We start from the raw sequence: 21,957 nt of genomic DNA on the forward strand, positions 1-21,957 counted from the left end.
GTTTACCACATCTAGGCGTCACCCTCTGCAACATTGGGCAATTTCTGTTTCACTTCCAGCCAAATTCTATAAAGTGTTAGGTGCAAATATTTAAAATGAGTATTCAGGCAGTGTAACCAAACATCGGCCACCTTAATGGTATCAAGGCTATGAACATATGGACCCAAAATGTGTTCATATATCGACCCTAATTCCAGGCACTCAGTCAACAGATGCTTAGCAGTCTCTGGATGACTGCTTTTGCAAATTCTACAAGTTCTGTCATACTTGAGAATCTTCAATCTGGGGCCAAATAGGGTAGAACAGGCAAACAATTCATTCATAAAAACATAAATCTTCTGAGATCTTTTGAGAGACACAAAATCAAATAATTCTGAGCTTTCTAAAAAATATAGTTAATATGGGATACAAATCCAGACGACTTCAACGTGCACAAGTGGTCAAAATTATTGCCCCCGTTGCCCCAGTCCCAAAGTTCTAACTTTCTTGTATTGCTTTTTTTAATGTTTTTACAGGTTCCATTCCAATTTGGAGTCCAACCGATGTTTTTAAAGTCTAGTTTCATTTGCATCCCATAGATAGTTTGGGCTTTATGTCCCATTTCTTTGCCAATAAAATTAAGGAGAGTATCTTTTAATACAGTCTTAGCTTTCAAATATAGCTCTGCTCGCTTTAATATCACAACCGATTTCATGGACAACAGCCCAAACTCTAATTTAATTATTTCAATAGGAAAACATTGAGGCAGTCCCAAAATCCTTCTCCAATAGGTGCTTTCAATTTTAGTTAACCATTCCCAATTTGCAAAAGTTATGGCTTCTAAGCCATATGTCACCGCTGGAATAAAGCATTGGAGGTATTTATTTTAAAGTATTTTATTGGCATTTATATAAATACAACACAACCATCAAACGGTAACATAACAAACAAACTAAATCTAATTAACTAATTAACCACCACAGTCTTCGTAGCGCAATGTTCTGTTCGTAATTGTAGCGGGGGGGAGGGGTTGGTATGCGGCGCACCCAAGGTCACGAGGGCTGGGTTTTCAGGTTGACCATTCTTGGGGGTAAGTCACAGGCAAGTCTCTGGTATGGGTGAAAGCTCAGGGGGTTTTGTGGTCCGAGGCATATTGGATGTCGCGCACCAGGGCCTTCCATGAGTCTAGGGTGTCGGAGTCGTCATCGTTTGAGTGGATTCCATCCTGCCAGGCCCTGGTCTCTGCCTCCGTCCACTTTTCCAGGTCCTTAAGCCAACGTCCGTGCCTTGGGCCCCTTGGCGATTTCCATGCCATTGCTATGGACCTTTTTGCAAGGATGCAGGCTAGGTCCATTAGTTTGACCAGGTGTTTGTGTTTGCTGAGTCTGGGATGGGCTTCCAGTAGGCATTCCTTTGGGTTCCACTCATATCTCGTGAGTCCCGCTTCGGCGCAGGTACGTTCTACCATGGACCAGAATTTCGCTGTTTTGGTGCAGGTCCAAAACATGTGGATCATGTCCGCTTTGTCATTTCCGCACCAGGGGCAGTTCGGCAGTGCTTGTTTGTTAACAAACAAACTCTTAGTGGGGTCATGTATGTTCTGTATAGCACGTTCAATTGAACTTGTTTGAATCTAATGTTCCTCGACACCTCTTTGGGGTATAGTAGTATTCGCTCCCATTCACTGTCAGTTAGTGTGGTCCCTAATTCGGATTCCCATTTTTGTCTCAGGGACACGCTTTTTGGATTGGGTCTATCATTTAGTTTGGTGTACAAGCGGGAGACCAGTTTCCAACCGTCTGCTAAATCGTACATCTCCTGAAGGAGGGGGTCCGGTGGGGGTTCTTCTGGCCAGACAGGCCACTGTGCCCTGGCTGTCCGTTTGAGGCGGTGGTACCACAGGAACTGGGTGTTCGGGATGTCTTCATTGCCTTGTAGTGATTCGAGTTCTCTGAACGTACCGTCTTCAAACAGATCTCCCCATGTATAGATTCCGGCTCTCTCCCATTTCCTAGCTGTCGCTAAGTCTGCCTGAGTTTTGCATACATCCGCCAGGATGGGAGTATTGGGATTGTAGGGGTGTTTCAGTTGTCGAAGGAAGCCAATTCTGGCCCATATCTGCCTGCCCAGGGTAACAATCATGGGGACTCCGGAAGTTTGTTTCGTCGGGTTCCAAAGCATTTCTTTAGGGAACAGCTTAGGGGTCGGATGTCGCAGGAGCCCCACTTCAGCTGATAGGTCGTCAGAGAGCCATTTCGTTGTGTGGCTGAGCTGCGCGGCTAGGTAGCACCTTTGCAGGTCGGGTAGTTGTATCCCACCTTCTTTGTACGGGAACGTGAGTGTGGGCAAAGAGATCTTGTGTCTGGACGACCCCCATATGAAGTCCTTGATTAGAGAGTCTAGTTTTTTGCAGAAGGGAGGTCTGATGTAGAATCATACATTCGTGAAGTGGTATAAGAAACGGGGGAGAACTATCATCTTGACTATTGCCGCTCTACCCATTACTGCCAGTGGTAACTTCGACCAGAAGTTCATAGATTTGCTTAGGGCTCTTACTGCTTTTTCCGTGTTGTGTTCGTGCGTGAGCGCTGGGGTATGACACACTTCGATTCCCCAGGTATTTAAACTGCTCTGGTTGCCATTGTATCCCAACATCTGGGAGGTCGGGCTTATCCAGACCCCTGAGTCTGGCCAGTGGGAACGCACACGACTTTAGTTTGCTAAATGTTATGAGTATCGGGCATAGTTGTCGAGGATGTCCAACGCGACTTGCGCATTGAGCTGGGGGTTATTCAGATACAGGAGGAGGTCATCCGCATACATGGATATTATGGCGTGATCACTGCCCAGCCCAATGCCCGCGTCGAAGTGTTGTTTCCTGAAATAGGCAGCCACTGGCTCCAGGCCCAGCATGTATAACATTGGGGATAGCGAGCATCCTTGCCGCGTGCCCCGCTGTATCGGCCAGGCTTCGGACACTGTCTTACCAGTCTTCACTCTCGCTGTCAGTGTATTGTACAATACCTCGACCCACTTTACAAAGCTCTCGCCAAAGCCGAATTCTTTTAGCGCTTCGATCAGCCACTCCCAGTAGATGGAATCGAAGGCTTTTATAGCATCCAAGGAGAGTACTGCTAGGTCCTCGTCTCGATCATAGGTCTCTGCCATGATGTGTTGGAGCCTCCTCAGATTCGCGGTGGTGTTGCGTCCTGGGACAAAACCATTCTGGTCCTCATGAATCAGGGTTCCAATCACCCTCGCCAGCCTCTTAGCCAGGATTGTGGTCAGGATCTTGCAGTCATAGTTTAGCATGGCGATTGGGCGGTATGATTCACAGTTGTCGGCGGGTTTGTTGGGTTTGAGTATAGGGATGATAATTGTCTCTTTCATGGAGTTGGGTAAGTTTCCGTTTTCGTATGCCTCCATATACACCTTGTGGAGTGTCGGGGCAAGGGTCGCTTCAAACGCTTTGTAGAATTCTGGCGGGAGCCCATCGCTCCCGGGGGTTTTGCAGGTGGTCAGCGATTTAATCGCGTCCGTCACGTCCTCTGTAGTGATATCCGCGTCCAGTAACTCTCTTTGGGCCTCCGTCAGTCTTGGGAGCTCTATCTCGGCCAGTGTGGCCTTTATGTCGTCCACTGGTATTTTGGTGTCATGGGCGTACAATCTGGAGTGGAAGGCCGCAAAAGCTGAGTTAATGTCTTGCTGCGTCCTGTAAGTTATCCCCCTTTCATCGGTTATTTCAGTTGGGAGGTGTCTTGGGAACTCGCGCTTGCATAGCCAGGCCAACATTCTACCAGGTTTATCTGCTTCTTTGTGCACTCTGGCTATGTAGGTCGTATAGTCAAATTTGGACAGTCTATTCCAGGCCAAAAGGCACTCCTCCCGGGTGCCCTTCAGTTCTGTTTCGACGTCCGGCATGATATTGATTTCGGATTCCAGGTGCGTGATCTTGTTCTCCAGTTCCTCCAGTTCCAGTCTCAGGTGCTTACGGATGCCACCAGCACCTGATATAACTTCACCCCTTGTTACAACCTTCATGGCCTCCCATAGTGTGCTCCAGCTTGACACTGAGCCTGTGTTAATGTCTAGGTATTCCTCAAGTTTGGTACCAAGTTCCTCCTTAAATGCGTGGTCTGTGAGTGCTGCGGGTGGCATTCTCCATAGCGGGATTGGCGGTCTGCGTCCTCTAGGAGCCCATTGCATGATCAGCGGTGAGTGATCGGATATGGTTCTGCCTAGGTACAGTGTGTTGTCCACTTGTTTAGCCAGCTCACGATCTATGAACAGATAGTCTATTCTCGTGTGGACTTTGTGCGGGGCAGAATATTAGAAATAGCACCTCTCGGTGCGGTGTTGTTCCCTCCAGATGTCCACTAGGTCGAGCTGTTCTATTGCGGTGTTTAGCGCCTTAGATGCAGGGCTATTTGAGAGACGGGGGGGGGGGGTCTGATCTGTCCACAGCTCCGTTCCTGATGGAGTTGAAGTCGCCACCCCATATGAAGGCACTCTCTCTCTGAGGAATCATTTTGGCACTGAGCATTGCGAGGTGTGAGGGTATTCCGTGTTGCGGAAAGTATGAGTTCACCAGGCAGATTGGCGTGTATTCAATGGTACCCCATAATATTAGATATCTGCCCTCTTTGTCGCCTTCATAGCCCAGTAGGTGGAAGGGCACAGTCGGGCTCACCCACGTAAACACTCCTCTGGCGAATTTGGAGTATGGCGCCCCTTTCCCTATCCCTCCCCATCTTTTGGTTAATTTGGCCGTGGTTTCTTCCGTGAGGTGGGTTTCCTGAAGCATCGCTACTGACACCTTTTTCCTGCGCAGGTAGGAATGGATCTGGTTCCTTCTCAGGTACGTGCCCATGCCCCTCACATTCCACGTCATCACCTTAAGTTGGAGTGCCATTGGGCTTGTGTCTTGGTTTCATCTTTCCTGTCGCCCCTGTTTTCACGGGGCGGCCCTTCTCCAGGTGGTGCGGCTTTCCCTCTGGGTTCTGGTGTTTTCTCTTCCCCCGCCCTCAAGGGCCTCCGGTCCCATGTTTCCGCTCCGCTGATAATCTGAGGACTGTGGTGTGAACAAAAACAATTAACAAAACTGTAACTGGTGCGCCCAGCAACGACAAAGTCTTGCTGGTGCTCAGGCGCTCTCGTGCCGTCAGGACCCATCCGGGTGTCGGGCACGAGGGAGGTCGGTCAGGCAACTGTCCTGTCCTGTACTGTTCGTGGGGGGTGGGGCTCTGTGCTTGGCGTGGGCCGAGCGAGGGCCGCATCATCGTTGCTAACTGTTGGGTGATTTTACCTTCTCTTAGGTCATTTGCCTTACGTCCGAGTTGGGTTTATGAGTCATGGCTTCATCCATGTCTCAGGCGCAGGGGGGGTCGGGGGGGGGTTCTTCAATTTTCGGTGGGTTGAGGATCCTTGTCTGCGGCTAGATTGTTGTCTTCTAGCCACATGTTTGCAGCTGCCGGGGATTCCAAGAAGATCGCCCTCCCCTTGTGGATCACTTTCAGTCTGGAGGGGTATAGCAACATATACTTCAGGTTCAGTTGCCTGAGTCGGGCTTTAATCGGCACAAATGAGTTCTTCTCCCGTTGGACTTTCGGGGTGTAATCGGGGTAGATCGTGATCTTCAAGCTCCCGCATTCAATGGGGCCCTCCTCGCTAGAGTGCCAGAGGATGGTCTCTCTATCCTGGAAGTTGAGAACTTTAGCAATTATAGGGCGAGGGTGTGAGCCCGGCGGGGGTCTCTTCTGTAGTGATCTGTGCGCCCTTTCAATCGAAAATCCTTGCGTCAGCTTTCCAGCGCCCACCTCCTGTTGTATCAGGGATTCTATATAGGTCGTCGGGTTCGGACCCTCACTTCCGTCCGGTACCCCCAGTATTCTGATGTTGGCGCGTCTGGCCCGGCCCTCGGCCTCCTCAGCCCTAGCCTCGAGTGTGAGCACCTTCCGTTCTAGGTCCAGCACCTTAGCTTTCAGCTCCGCTGTATCTCCCGACGTCTCCTTTATGGTTGATTCGGCGGTGGTTACTCTTTCTGTCAGGTTGCGGGCATCCTGGCGCATGAGTTGTAGCTCGGATTTGAACTCCCCGATTCTGGAATCAATAAATGCGCGCAGTGATGCAATTGCCTCCAGCACTTGGGCTTGATTTTCGGGAGAGTCTGCCGGTTTTGCTCGGGGAGGTTCAGGAGTGGAAGTGCATGGCTGCGGAGGAGTTTTTACTTTAGCGGACACATACGTGACCATGGTGCTTGCCTTCGTCTTGTTCCTGGCCGCCATGGTGAGGGACACCACTCGGTCGTGTGGAGGTGGATGACGGTGGGCGAGGTTGGGGAGCTTATGGTTCCGGAAGCAGGATGGTCCGGTTTACGCGGAGTCAGTGTTCAAGTTCTCGGAGGGATATACAACGGCACATGTTCAATTAGTTTATGCCCTTGCCCAGCGCTCTCCTCACCTCCACCTTCTTCTGCTGTCGATGGCAGGGTTCCTGGCACCGGGGGGTCGGCGCAGCCTCTCTCGGTGCCGTAGTCCAGGGCACGGGCCCGGTCTCCCCGGTCGGGAGCTCCCGGTTGGCTCCCCGGTTGGTAGCTGTCGCAGCAGAGGTTCGGACCCGGGTGGAGGAGGAGGCTCCTCTCCCTCGTTTCAGTCACAGCAGCAGTTTATGGGTCGGTTTCGCTGCAAAGGCAGCTAGCGTTCTCCTGCGACATCAGCTTCGAAAGATGGCCGCCATCTTGGGTCCCGCCAGGAGGGGGGGACCTTTATCGGGAAGAATCCGTGGGTTTGGAGGTCCGAATCCAGGGGAAGACCACAGTATCGTGTCTGGGGTCGGTTCCCCTTCCCTCGGAACCGGTTCTTTCCGTCTCAGGTGCAATTTTAGGCAGGCAAAAGGATCAAGATACGGCGTCTCGGCCGGAGCACGGCGACTCAGCTTCCACTCGCCATGAGCTCCAGGCCACGCCCCCAAGCATTGGAGGTATAACATTATCGCACCCAACGGGAAGAATCCAACACTTCAATACATATTGCGATAACAGTGCTATCTATTGATTATCTTTCTTGACACGTTCTTTAATACACCAAGTGTAGCCTTTCAAGGTTTCCATGGTAAACCCCAAATATTTATATTGGCTAATGAATTCAATAGGGTCACCATTAACACTTACACCTGGTCTTGGGATACCTTTTCTCACATATAGACTGGTCCCACTCATGTTAATAGTCTTGTCATTTTCTTATACAAAAGGCCCAAAGTGCTGCCACAGATTTTTTTTACCGGCATGATTTTGTAATCTAAGATAACCAGGACGTCTGCATACACCATGACAGGGTAGGTGATCCCATCTATCTTCGGTGGACAGCCTCCCGGAAGACACCAGGTAGATCCGCAAGGTAAAGGTTAAATAGTAATGGTGCCAGGACACAGCCCCCTTTCACACCCCTTGTACTTCATTCTCATGTAGCAGTTTTACGAAGTGCAATATATAATCTGGGCAGCCAATATCGGCCAATTTTCGTCATGGGTACGTTCTGTCAAAAGCCGCTTTCAAATCAATATTTAAGGCATAGAGACTAGGACTGCCATTTATACGTGTTGTTTCGATCAACATATCCAAAGTCCTAATATTCACCACCGTAGGGTATCCTGCTCTAAACCCTGATTGAAATCTGAACAACCGGTTCTACTGCGCTACATCTTTCTTGCCTCTGGCACAGGTAGAGGGCTTCAGCTTGATCATCATCATCATCATCTTGGGGGCAGGTGGGAGGGTGGGGGTTGAGGTCCCCTTTTATGATCCAAGGGTCTGTCACTGGTAGGACTTAGTCTGCATTGAAGGACTCATCTGCTGTTTTTCTCCCTCCACATTTTTTCTGAAAAGGCGGGGAAAACTCGACTTACCATTTTGAGAATTCTCTCCGTCCTCTGGAGATAAAAACAGGACTCCCGAAATGTCAAAAATGTACAGTCTTAAACTATTGGTGCTTGATTTACCCATTTAAGGCACACATTTTGTTACTTAGATGTAAACATGGCTATTGTTCTCTTTAGTCTCATCTATTAGAATATATTGCATTATTTGTAGCAGGACAGATGCAAACAAATTCCCAGTAACTTTCTGCATAGAATTTACAGGATCTGTTATGTTTCCTCTCTTATATACTGGTACCAATATTGCACTTTGCTATGCTTTTGGAATCTGCCCACTCTCCAATACTTTCTCAAACAGTTTACCTAGTATCTGTGCCCAGATTTCCAGTTCTTGCTTGACAACTAGGTTAGCAAGCCCACTAGGGCCAGGTGTTCACCAGGACTTTAGATTCTTGATTTTACAAATTATTTCTGTTTCATTGATTGTCAAATCATTTGTGTAACCGACATTAGGTAGACTATCTGTAGATAGTGAGACTTCATTCCCTGGGGTCTTATGGCAATATTTTACCAATTGTGTGGCCCCGATGTGATTAATGATTTGTCACTTTTTATTCCCCTTGGCTTTCCCCAGCAGATGCCAAATGTCGCAGCAGTTCTGCATCCTCAAGACTGCAATCATCTGCTGTCATTCTTTTAATTTACTCTTCTTTTTTTTTTTCACCAGCAAATACAATTTCCATATTTATTCTTAATTCTTTTAGCTACATCTATTACTGCTTGTCTGGACTTGCTACTAGCCTAAAACATACGCTGCTCTCACCTCATTGTTCCTTATCACTTCTGACAGTCATAGGTCACTGCCTTTTTACCCTTACAAAATATATGTGCCTCAGAATAGCCACCATGCTTCATTGTGTAGTTCTTGATACATTATTCAATCTCTTCACTGGTCATATATTCAATATTAGTAAGCAAAACAGAGCCACTCCCCTGTATCACCGCCTTAGCTCCGTTGAGGTTTCTATGGGACCATTTAATGGCACTCCCCACATGGTAACAGATATCCAAACCACTAGAAGCCTCTAGAGGCCTAGGGCTCATTGTGTATTGCAACTTAACAGTGGCACGGTCACTATATTTATTTTCTTTTTATAGCCAATCCTACTATCCCAGAGAGCAATCCTGAGCTGATAGAAAAGTAATCAAGGGTAGCCTGTTTGGTAACTGACGTCCAAGTGAAATTTCAAGGACAGTCCCCCACAACACTACCATTTAACCTATTAAGATCACACTCCATTTTAAACCAAAGTGATTGTGCTACACCATGTTTTGAATAAGCAAGACCTTTTTCGGAGAGAAGTGAAACCATTATACTTGGAGGGTTGGTGATGTTGCTACAATGTAAGAGGGATAAGCAATTTCGATTTTACCAGAGAGATCAGCAGACTAAACTGGCAATAAAAGAAGAATGTGGAGCTGGGTTGAAGAAATTATTTTCTAACTTTTGTTACAGGATGAATGTTACAAGCTTATATACACTGAATTGATGTCACTTGCTGTTTCAGAGGTTGGGGTCAGTTTGCACACAGTAAGGACAATGTTTAAAAAAAGAAATAAATCAAAATAAGATTACTGGAAAATGTTTCTTGCTGAAAGGGTAGAAGTTAAAACTCCAGTTATGATTTCTCTGGACAACAATTGTGGTCTTGAACTACTCCATAGTCTTCACATAGCTGCAATGTAACAATATCACGTCAACAATCGGCCAACTCTAAACGTTTGCCAGAATGTTAATTATATTTACATATTGCACTACTAATTATTAAATATGATGCTTAAAGGGCAACTTATTTTGGTTTGCTTACTTTTTGACGTCTCTGCTGCCTGCCCAGTAGCCACCAATTGCTATGGTGCCCACTGCCATTACGAAGATGATTACCATGTTGTAGTCCAGGACAGGTTCATTCGAGGCATACATTGCCACTTTCACAGACTTGCCAAATCTCTGTCATGAAAAACAAGCTGTTAGTGCCGTTCCTCAGGTGTAAGTAAAACCAACTTTTCTTTGGGAACGGAAAGAATAGAGATCACTGTCACATTCCGTGTTGTTCCACCTCCCCAATCCCATCAAAGTGCCACCAATGCAAATGCCATTAGATAAAACCAGAATCCATAACACTTTTTTCCATTTTGCTTTGTTGTGCTGGCTAGCCAACACAACTGTGCCCTCATGAATTAAGGACTGCTTTAGGTCAGGTTCCTTAATGGGTCCTGTTGGTGCATAGTAACCAGACAAACAGAAAGGGCAGAATTGTGCACGCTGGATCTATGATGAATCCCAGGAATACAGCCCTAGTCAACTAACACCACTAGGCCCCTGAACCCCCTATGCAGCAGCCACCTAAACAGCACAGGCCAAGGTGTTGGGCTCTAGAGTTTTAGTCATGGCCATCCTAGAGTGCAAGAAAAATGCATCCCCCTAGGAAGGTTGCCTTCCTCAAATCATGGTGCCTTTTTACACCTAGAAGCCTACTCCTTTTCTTTGCTCACCTGTTTCTTTAGACTAGAGCAAGGAAGGCAAATAGAACTGTCATGTAAGCTGGGAAATACTGGCGAGCTCTTAGAAGAAGTGGAGTGTTTCTGCATACAGTGCAAGGGAAGGGGTTTGGGGGGAGTGCTTGCCGCAGGACTCTCTACTGGCATCTTGCTCACTAGGATCCCCCAACATCCAACTCGCTGTAATGCACTATTTCTTCATACTTTCAACCAGAGATTGATTGGTATATATCTCCTATCTGGTGGAGGTTGTTCCGGAATTAGAATAAATTAGCATGTAAGGGAAACATTATATTCAGACCTGGGTAAAGCCAAGACCAGTTACACGGTACAACTGGAAAGCTGTATAGTGATGCTCAGAGGCATCATGATAATTGCCCTGCATATACTGGAGAAATACAGATTGAGTTTAGTATAGTGTGACCAAAGCACAAGTGAAACTCAATTTTTCTAAGGTCTACAGACTAAACGGTTGAAACTTCATCCATGGAAAACAAATATCAAAACAGTCCAAATTCTAAAGTGCGTTACAAGATCCAGCTTTTGGATTACATTTTTATCAAATAGTGTGTCATTATGAGCAAAAACAAATCAATTTTCTATACAGCACATTTAAGGACCAGTTCCATAACAGCCAGTTGAGAGAGGAATCTGTGCCCATGAATACTGGTTTTCAATTAGGAAGCAAAATACAAATCTACAGACAATAACTATCGGCTTATAAACTGCAGTGCAACTTACTTTTCCAATATCCCGCATGTCACTGTAGCTCAGCAATGCCACCGGAATATCAATTTCCTCATACTGCGTGTTATTGCCTCCAGGGGGGACCTGATCAACAGAAAAGTACTTCATTAACTTGTCACTAAAATTCTCACCAATTCTTCTTAGCATTGAAGCAGAATGCTGAAAACAGCTATGCATGGTTGTTATCTGGGAGCAAAGCAGCCTATATTTAGGGGCACAATGAAAGGTTAACTGGTCGCAAGTGCAGAGAGATCACATTTTCGAAAAAGGTAATGTTCCTACTAACTGAAAAGTAAGCCAAAAACTCTTCAGTCAAAATTACAAACTCATCGCCATGGGACCAAAAACCCAAACTTTGTTCCAGTTAAGTTAAAAGAAATACATAGTTTTGAAACTTGCTTATGCAAAATAAAATCTGCTACATTAGGCATTTTCTATAGCTTGGAGAGGTAGACTTTGGGAGTCTAAGTCCGAACTGGAATGTTGTCGTGGACTACAGCAGAAACAAAATCTGAAGATGGTGTATAATCTGAGGAGCAATATAGGAGGTACTGGTCATTATGTAGGGATTTGGTTACTGATCCGCTCATGTCTACGACAAAACATGAAGTAAACAAGTGGAAATATTGCAGTCCAATTACTTAAAGTGCAGCATATGAACCTAAATCAGATGCATGCTGCACAGTTGCTTGTAGAGAAACATTGTAATTTTAGTGAATGGAAATGGGGTGATAAATAATTCTTGGTCAAAAAAATTGCAAGAATGTGAATTTTGTATTTTATTTGGTTTTATATAGCACCTTACACCAAAGCACTGAACATAAGAACAGGCAGAGTACAAATAATGAATTACCATTTAAAAAGACAGAATATTTCTGTGGTTGCAGTAACCCTCATTAACCAGATGAGAGAAGGTAGGATCTTAGAGAGACCCGAAAGAATGAATAAACAGCGATAGAACGGAGAGCGAGTGGAAGTGTGTTCCAGTTTAAGGGTGCTAAGAGAGAGAAAGACCGAAAACGGGATTGAGGACAGGTGGAAAGGGAACTATAAGAAGATGATGACAGGCAGAACAAAGCGGGCGAGAGGGAAGGTAGGATGTAACAGGAGAGGAAAAATAGGGGGGGGGGGGCAAGACCATGGAGAGCTTTAAAAACGAAATATAAAAAATATAATTTTAAACAGTGATGAAAAGAGAACCATCCAAGATTAGTCAAGGAAGAAGAAGAAATAGAATCACGAGGGGCAAGCAGATCGAGAACACAAATAGAAGCATTACATACAGATTTCAAAGGGGCTAAAGGAGATAGAGGAAGTCCAAAGAGTGCAGAAGAACAGTGAAAAAGTGAAAAGATTAAAGCAGACACCAGTAGCTGCGTGGCTTTAAAAGTAATAAAAGTACAGGCTTTTCAAATATTATACAAATAAAATCGACAGGAACGAGCAGATGGTGACAAAGAAAGATCTGAGTCAACCAAGTTTACCCGTCCAATGCCCCACTCTCACGGCAAATAGCCATGCTGTTACTTTACTTAGTGCTTGCATGCGTCACGCAGTCACTCCAAGTCAGTACTCTTGTTGAGTCGCACTCCCCCAAAAACACATGGGCTCCCTAGTAGAGCACAGTGCGATCACCCCTAGACTGACATCGAATCTTCCACCGTCACATCCCACCATCAAGATTTCTGCCAACCTGCCTCAATTCGAACTCACACCATCACTAAAGACTACCTTCACCCTGCTTTGACTCGGTTCTTAATAACCATCAACCTGAAACTACATCATCGTATGTCACAACAAATAAACCTTATGTCCTCACGTCCCCATTAGACATCAATGACCAGTCGTTCCAACCTGCACTATACTCCACTATTGGGAATTCCACTTCCTGTGCCAAACCACTCAGAAATTATAGACTAGGCTCTAGATACCACCGCCAATAACCTACATGTGTTAACAAAGATTGTGCTAAAGTCACCTTTTCCACTGCCATTACCACCACGCCACCTTCCAAACTGACCAATAATCAAAAGTCGCCGACACCCACATCCTGCAATCCCACCACCACTATCAAAGCAGGCCTCATCAACGCTAGATCTCTCCAAGCACATCTCTTGGATATTGCAGACATTTAACACTTCACGACTTGGACTTCATTGCCATTACAGAAACATGGTTAAATCCATAGTCGGGTCCCTCACTAGCCTCGGCCATACCCAACAATTACTCCATCATACGATCGGACAGAGATGCCAATACCTCAAAAGGAGGAGGCATTGCTTTCATCTACAAAACATCCTTAGATCCAAGAATGATCAATAAACAACCTCTACCATCAGCAGAACTACTATCCATCAAACTAACCACATCCACCACATCTACTATTAGCATGCACCTGATTTACCGCCCTCCTGGTCCTGCTTCCACCTTTGAAAATGACATATCACACCTGCTATCGGCCAACACTAAAAGTAAATCCAAGTCATCATCCTGGGTGACATTAACCTAGGCTTCAATGATCCTAAAGACATTCAAGTCTCCTCCCTCAAGAACACTATCTCCGAATTAGGTTTTACCCACCACACATCCGGTCCCACCGATAATAAAGGAAGGGCGCTAGATTGGTTAGCAGACCTCAACTGTAGTATTAATATACTATCCAATACCCCTTGTGCATGGACCGACCACCACCTTATCACGTTTACCATTAACAATGTCAGACCCACCTCCTCACAAACCCTAGCTCCAGCCATGACTAGAAGTAAACGTAATCTCACATCAGAGAAGCTTATACCCCTCCTTCGACCAATCACTCACCGAATAAACTGCATTCTGACCCCACAGTACTAGTCGACCTGTACAATGAAACTATGCTCAAGGCCATCAACAGCATAGCACCCCTCAAACTACAGAAAGCTAAACCACGTGCCCACATCAACAAATGGTACACTCCTCAACTTAAGTCTCTCAGGAAAACAAAAAGATCAGCGTAGCCACCTGGAAAAACTCCCCTTCAGATTCCAACAAGAACAGTAGCCTTTTTCAAATATAAAGTAGCTATCACTCAAGCCAAAAAAGACAACTTCAATGACCGTATATCCAGAGCCAGCTCCAATACAAAAGAACTATTCAATATTCTAAAAGCACTAGAAACTCCCACCCCGCCATCTGACATTTGTACGAAAGATGCCACTTGGTGTACCAACATGCAGAATGCCCTCCAAGATAAAATCACCATGCTTCTGAAGAAAATAGAAACCAAGAAAAACCTTATTGACACACTCACCCCTCAAGATCTACCATCTCCCCCTAAACGGAACATGCCTCAATTTAATTTCAAACCTCTTTCCATTAAAGAGGTAGAGATGATCATATGCAAACTTAAATGATCCCACTGTCAAGGTGACACTTGTTCAGCCTTGCTTGTCAAGGAGGCAGCCAATGAACTTGCATCTTTCATTAGAACCTTCATTAATGCCTCATTTGATTCTAACACTGTACCTAATCTAAAAAGACGCCTGGGTACTCCCATTACTAAAGGAAAACCATCTTAGATCCCACTAATCCATCTAACTACAGACCCATTACGATAGTTCCTTTCTTTCTAAAAATACCGAGCAGCATACCTGCAGATTCAGCATTATCTGGAAGTCAACAATTTGTTAGGACTTAGACAATCAGGATTTAGACCGAGACACGGGACAGAGACAGCACTCTTAGATCTGAAGACTCAAATTCAAATATTAAAAGACAAGGGTAAATCTGCCATACTTCTACTTGACCTATCCGCGGCATTTGACCTTGTGAACCACAAAATACTGTGAAAACACTTGTCATCTGCCGCACACTACGCTGACCAAGTAAACGCATGGATCGAATCATTCCTGAGCAATAGATCCATGAGCATCTTTGCTCCTTCAACAACAGCACTACCAATGCCAGTGACATGTGGGGTCCCACAAGGATCCTGTGTTTCCCCAACTCTCTACAATGTTTTCACCAAGCCCCTTTTTGATATTCTTGACTATCTGGGCGTCACATATACCAACTATGCGGACGACACCCAGATAATCATCCCCATCACTGGTGACTACATTGTAGATAGTAAGTCCGTCAATGACATCTACAGTACCATACAAATCTGGATGGCAAAACACAGGCTTTGTCTCAACGACGAAAAGACAGAGTTGCTTCTCCTCGGCTCAACTTCCAAACTTAACAAACTAGGGTCCTTATTCGCGTCATTCAATATTGATGGCAACATTATCAAAGTAGCGAATGACGTGAAAACACTAGGTATCTACATTGACTCTGCACTCACCCTAGCGAGACAAACCAATTCCCTAGCCTCCTCCACAGCTTATACATGTAAGTTTATCACTGCCTGCCGGCCCTACCTATCGACACCTAACTGCATATCAGTAGTGAGAGCCCTAGTATTCTCGAAACTCGACTACTGCAGTCTACCTGGGCACATCACAGAAAAATATCAACAAAATGCAAGTCATGCAAAATAATGCCATTAGAGCCGCATGTAACATCCCTAAGAAACGCCACATTACAGCATCCAGACAAAACATAAAATGGCTCAATATCAGGCAAAGAATAGACTTGAAATCACTGTCACCCACCCATAAATGCCTTTACAACTAAGCACCTACCCATCTGTCCGATACCTTCACCCGCCACACCTCAACCTGACCATCTTGCACCGCACAAGCGCATTGCGTCTCCATTCCCCGCTCCAATCAACAGCGCGCAGGAGGTGTTAGTTTCGCAGTCCTCGCTGGTAATAAATGGAATGCGCTCCCCACCTTAATAAGAGAGGACCATCCTTCTCTGGATTCCGCATGAAGGTAGAAAAACAGCTAATTGAGCAGGATCTCAACCCAGTCGTTCTATAAACTGAACAAGTACGCACAGATGACCCAGCCCCACAAGGTCGTATCTGCTGTAAATACTTTTATTCCTCTTTTGCCACTGTAACCATTTACCACCTGTATATATGCCCCTCACTTGTAATAACCATCCTTATATTATGAACCCTCCTCACCTTGATATGCCTATTTCTGTGTATTCACTGTACTTGTAACTCCCTCTGCTGTGATTTGCCTGCATTGCCATGACTGCTGTAACATGTAAAACTAGCGTCCAGTTGCCTCAGGGCTTGGCTGCGCTCTACAAATAAATAAAATATAAATACAAGATAGAGACCTAGGTTACGGGCCACAGAAGAAATAGGTAACTGGGACGGGGAAATAATATGAAGTGAGGTGATGGAGAAGAACAAATAGTAGATGAAGGAAAAAAAGATAACTTCAGTTTTTGCCGCATTAAGTAGTAAAAAGTGATTGGACATCCATGATTGGATGGCTAGAAGACAGGCGCTAAGTTTATGGTGAATGTCATCAGTAAAGTGTGGAAACGAAAGAAAGAGCTGTGTGTCATCAGTGTAGAAGTAATGCGAGAACCTAAAAGATGAAATAACCCCCAGCTAACCAAGAAGTGTAAAGTGAGAAAATAAAAGGACAAAGGACCGAACTTTGAGGTACACCATTGGTTAGTGAACATATTTCAGAAGAAGGCCTCGCCCAGGAAACCGGAAAAGTTATCTGGGATAGATATGATTCAATCAAACCAAGCTAAGGTAGAACTAGAACAACCAAAAGAGGAAAGAGAAGACAATAAGGAGTGTCTGATCAAATATAACAAGAGCAGACGGTTTAGCATGACGTGCATAACGAAGTGAGTCCAGGACAGAGAGAAGAGCAGTCCAAGTAGAATACCCTGGGCGAAAACCAGATTGAAAACAGGGAAGGATGGGAATTACGAGAGATAAAAAGGTGGAAACTTGAGTGTAAACTATGCATTCGAGAATTTTAGAAAGATATGGCAAGAGTGAAATGGGACAGAAATTGAAAGCAGAAGATACATCAGCAGAAGATTTTTTCAAGATCGGGATAACAGTAGCATGCTTAAATGAAGAAGGAAAAACAGAAGAAGATAAACATGAGTTAAATAAGATTGCAAGATAAGGAACAAGTAAAGGATACGATTTAGGGATGAGCACAGATGGTATAGGATCCAGTAGGTAGGAGGTAGGGTGAGCACAGGCAAGGAGACAGAGAATGTCTTCATTAGTGATGGGAACAAATGCAGTACAAATTTCTTTAGGAGATACCAGAGGAGCAGAGGTCAATGGCCTGACCTGAGTGCAAGAAGATTCGATAGCTGATCGAAATGACGAGATTAAAATAGAGCGCAAGATTTGTAGCAGTAAGAGTAGAATTAGATGAAGGATCCGGGATAGGAGATGAGATCAGACGGGATAGAATTTGGAAAAGTCATTTAGGGTGAGAGGACTGTGAGTGAAGTAGATCGGAAAAGCAAGATTGTTGAGCAGAATGAAGAAAATTATCATAAAGGGCATGGTAAGATGCATACGAACTGTAGTGTCCTCAGTTTTAGCCAGCACCTTTCTAAGCAGCAAAGAACGAGTCGCATTGAGCGAAGATGGGGAGAAAGCCAAGGTTGGGGGGTGGGGGTTACGTGAAGGGTGGAACGAAGAAGGAAAAGTGAGTCGAGAGATGTTGAAAGTGATGAGGAAAGAGCAGTAGCAGCTCCATCTTCTGTCAGAGTAGAAAATGATGCACGAGACACCAGTTTAGAAGGGTTAGCAGAGATGAAAAGTGAAGTGTTGAATTTGCTCAAGTCACCACATAAGTAAAAAGGAGACATTACAGGAGGCAAAATGCAAGCGGGAAGAACAGGAGAAATCGAGAACAAAAGAAGGTGATGGTCTGATAGACCAGAAGAGATGACACAGGAGATGTAGAGATGGAAGAGGTAGATATAAGATCTAGGCAAGATCCGGAGATATGAGAGTAGAAAGAGGAGCAAGGTAGCAAGAGTCAAGAATAGAAAGGAATGGGAGAGCAGAGTGAATAGTTAAGGAGATGAAGATTAAACTCGCCAAGAACCATAAGTGGGGTAGTAGAAGGAAGCAAAAAAGACAGCACTGTTTCAATGTCCTCACAACATGAGGCTACAGGACCAGGTGGATGATAAATCAGTAAGAATGAAATTGAAGATGTAGTGGAAACAGCAGAACAAAAAAAATAGAGTATGAGAATTCAAATGAAGAGAAGTGAGGTAGAGTCAAATTATGAGGAATAAGAGAAAAAGAAGTATGATGCTGCCCACCCGAGAAGAGATAAGAGGGGTGTGGCAGAAAGTAGTAGCAGAGGTAAACAGTGATGCAGGTATGGTAGTATTGGTGGCCAAAATCCAGGTTTCAGTGATGCAAAGGAAATGTAAATTTAAGCATAAAAACATGTGTAAACAGTGATGCAGGTATGGTAGTATTGGTGGACAAAATGCAGGTTTCAGTGATACAGAGGAAATGTAAATTTAAGCATAAAAACATGTAAAGTAATGTTGATTCATTGCATAATGATCTAGCGTTCCATAGTCCAAGATGAAGGAACGTAGATTTAGGGGCACAAAGAGGGTAGGTCAGGTAAACAAGGTTACGAGTGGTAGTGGGGTGTCTGAAGTCTGCGCTAAAAGGTGGCATGAGAAACGCAAGAAATGAGGCACACAGCAGTATTGCTGTAATGGGATGTGAAATAGCGGTCACAGATGGATGAACAGGACATTCATTTGAGGTGAAGAACACAAGAAAAGTGGCCATGGGGGTCAAATTAGAGGAAAATAACATCTGCTATTGTGAAGTTTCTAATGTCTCATATGCCAATTCTAGTAGTAAAGAAAAGAAGATCTGAGGAGTGATGCCGACTACCTGGCTTAAACTAGACAGTACTGAGAAGAAGCACCAAGGAGACCTGGACATCACTTAATGGAGAACAAAGAAGGACTTACACAGCCTTCACTTGTGAAGAAACCCAGGAGATTGGAATCCTGAACTGTGGAGCTGCTAGGACGCTGATCCTGAGAAGTGGGGATAGCACGGTATGGTCCACAGAGCTATTCGGAAGAAGCTACGCTCCAGACCAGAGGTAGGAGGAGAAGAAAGCCAACAGTGGCGTGACCTCAGGGAGGTGGACTGTGCTGTCCAGCAATTGGGCCAAAAGATGTGTGGGCCAAGTCTCAGCAGAGCCGTAATGACGAAGCGGGGAGTAGAGTGAATCAAACCGGAAGAAGCCCAAGCAAGAAGGTTAAGCCCATCACCTCAGGAAGAACAGGCGCTGCTGTCCTTACGTGAAGCAGGTAACTGGAACAGCGGGAGACCTGGTAGTGGTTTGGGACAACCTGAAAATCAAGAGGCACTCGGGAGGCATCTCCCTCGTCACAGCGGCTGCATACAGAGAACCCAGAAACAAGTCAGGAGTAATACCCCTTATCAGAACAGTGATACTCAAAGAGCTATTAGATAAGTTGTCCAAGAAAATACTAAAGAACAGGGGAGGAGTGAATAAGGCCTGTACATGTTATTCAAAACTTTGTTGAGAGAACTAGAGAGACTTTGTAAGGTTTATAAGAGGAACTGCCAACAACTAGTTGGAAGAAGTTTTCCAATTAGACCCAGAGAAGGGAGTCATTCGCCTGGTTTTGGGACAATTGGTGAATCAGACTATTGTTGAAACTACTGGAGAGTGGAGTACGTCTCTAGGAGAGTGGAGTAATTCTCCTGGTGTTTGCAGAAGAGGTTGAATTAACACTATTTTCACAGTGGCTGCATACAAAGAACCCAGTTGAGACAGGGTACACTCCCCTCTAGAAGTAGGGAGAGATGGGTCTTTTCCTTACACGTTATAACGCAAAAATGACAACTCCTCGCCAGCCTCCTTTCTCCATCCGTCAGTGTCACCCAAAGTATAGACCAGACTCTCCAATATCCATCAGAGAAGTCAGGTTTAACTTCAGTAGGAAGAAAGGCTGGAAGGGAGGTAAAATTAATCCCAATAGTCACCACGAAAGAATAAACCACACAGGTATACTGAGAAATAGACCATTTCCAAAGTCACACACAAAATATTTACGATAGAAAAAATAAGTACACAAAACACTAAAGAGCATAGTGCAAGTCCACAACAATAAATGGTCAGCTAAGGCTTAACTTCTCGTTACCAGAGGTCGAAGTGGGCGGGAGCGGCTGGGAGCGGTGCTCCCATACTTTTTATTTTTCTGTTTCACTGTTCCTATACTTTTATTTTAAAAAGAAAACATTCCCGAACGGTTTAGTTTTAAAATAAAAGTGCAGGAAGAAGTTGAAGCTTGCACCTCAGTGCACTACACTGAACATTCCCTTAAATAATAGATGTGTTTGTTTGGGGGTTTGGACTGTGTGTGGGATGGGTGCAGCAATGGAGTTTGTGGGGAGTGGGGCAGACCAGCAGGGAACATAGCTCCACTACTTCTTGTTGTACACTTCGACCACTGCTCGTTACCCTAAAATGTAAGAAGGCGGTCTTGTAGGCGAGTGCTTTAAGGCTAGCCTTGTGCATTGGTTCAAATGGAGGCCCCATTAGTCTGGTTAGTACAACGTTCAGGACGCACCCGGGAGCTGGGTCGGAAAAAGGGGGATGAAGTATTTTTACCCCTTCCATAAATGCTTTAATTACTGGAATTTTTCACCACAAAACCTTCTTCTGGGACGAGGGCTGAAACCGCAGTTTAGCTGACTTTTAAGGAATTGAAAACCAGGCCTGAATCTAGAAGGTGGGTTAGGTACAGACAATGTGTTGGTGTGCATTCAATAGGATTGCTGCTTTTGCTATTACACCAGATGACAAAGCGTTTCCATTTTCTGGAGTTGCAATGTCTGGTGTTAGGTTTCCGTGCTTCCCTGAGTACGTTAATACATCTTGCTTCCCTGAGTACGTTCATATATCTTTGAGGAAGTTAGAGGTGCCCAAACTCTAGGATGCCAGGCTGCTAAATTGACAGTTTGAGGGCATGGATGTAGTGTCTCCCCCTTGTCTTGCGACAGCATGTTGTAGGGGCATGGCAGCTTCCTGAGGGGGGAGAACCAAGGTCGGCGGGCCCACAACGGAGCCAACTGAATCATCCTGACTGGCTCTTGGTGCATCTTGTGCACTCTCCTGTTGGGCAGGGGAATCAAGATAAAGGCATAGACAAATTTCCCTGACCATGTTATCCAGAGACCGTTCCCCTTGAAGCGGTTCTGAGGATACCTGGAGGCGTAATGTCGGCATTGTGCATTCTCCAGATTTGCGAACAAGTCGATCCCAGTCTGCGGAGACATTGAGAACAATGTCCTCGTGCAATTGCCACTCATACTCTACGGGTAGTAGGAAGTCTCTACTGAGTATTTCTGCCAGAAGATGAGTTCCCCTGGAATGTGTTGTGACAGGAGGTACATCTTGTGTTTGTGTGCCCATTTCCATATGTTCTGTGACAGTTTGGACAGCCCTGCAGAGTGATTGCCCCCTTGTTTAAGTAATTCATGGCCGTAGTACTGTCCGTGAGGACTAGAGCTGTCTTCCCCTGAAGGTGAGGTTGGAATGCCTTCAGGGCCTTGAACACTGCTTGCAGTTCCAATAAGTTTATGTAGTTGGATGCTACCGCTGGGGCCCACACGCTGTGCGCCGTCTGATGAAGGAGGTGAGCCCCCCACCCTTTCAGAGATGCGTCTGTGGTGAGAGTGGCTTCATGCGCAGACGTGCTTGTGGAACTAGGTAGATGCAGGAGGCCATCATCCCTAACAGTGGCATGGCTTTGCGTACAGTTACCTCATGACTGGCTACATAGTGAGGGATATGGAACAGTATATGAACTCTCTCGTTGGAGGGAAAGACGAGGCAGTCTTTGGTCCGA

The 21,957-nt window shown here is 45.3% G+C and overlaps 1 protein-coding gene across 3 annotated transcripts in view; it reads right to left on the bottom strand.

Moving 5' to 3' along the window:
- SPPL2B (signal peptide peptidase like 2B) overlaps window positions 1-21,957 on the bottom strand; it is a 1,058,839-nt gene that overhangs the window by 739,448 nt on the left and 297,434 nt on the right. For all 3 annotated transcript variants that reach the window (XM_069649607.1, XM_069649606.1, XM_069649608.1), the window contains exons 4-5: window positions 11,152-11,241; window positions 9,720-9,859 (exon numbers count right to left, since the gene is read on the bottom strand). In XM_069649607.1, coding sequence (XP_069505708.1) covers window positions 9,720-9,859; window positions 11,152-11,241 — 230 coding nt within the window. The remainder of the gene's footprint in view (window positions 1-9,719; window positions 9,860-11,151; window positions 11,242-21,957) is intronic.

Source organism: Ambystoma mexicanum, chromosome 1p (assembly GCF_040938575.1).
Source record: "Ambystoma mexicanum isolate Mex_15411 chromosome 1p, UKY_AmexF1_1, whole genome shotgun sequence".
In the NCBI taxonomy this organism is placed as follows: domain Eukaryota; kingdom Metazoa; phylum Chordata; class Amphibia; order Caudata; family Ambystomatidae; genus Ambystoma; species Ambystoma mexicanum.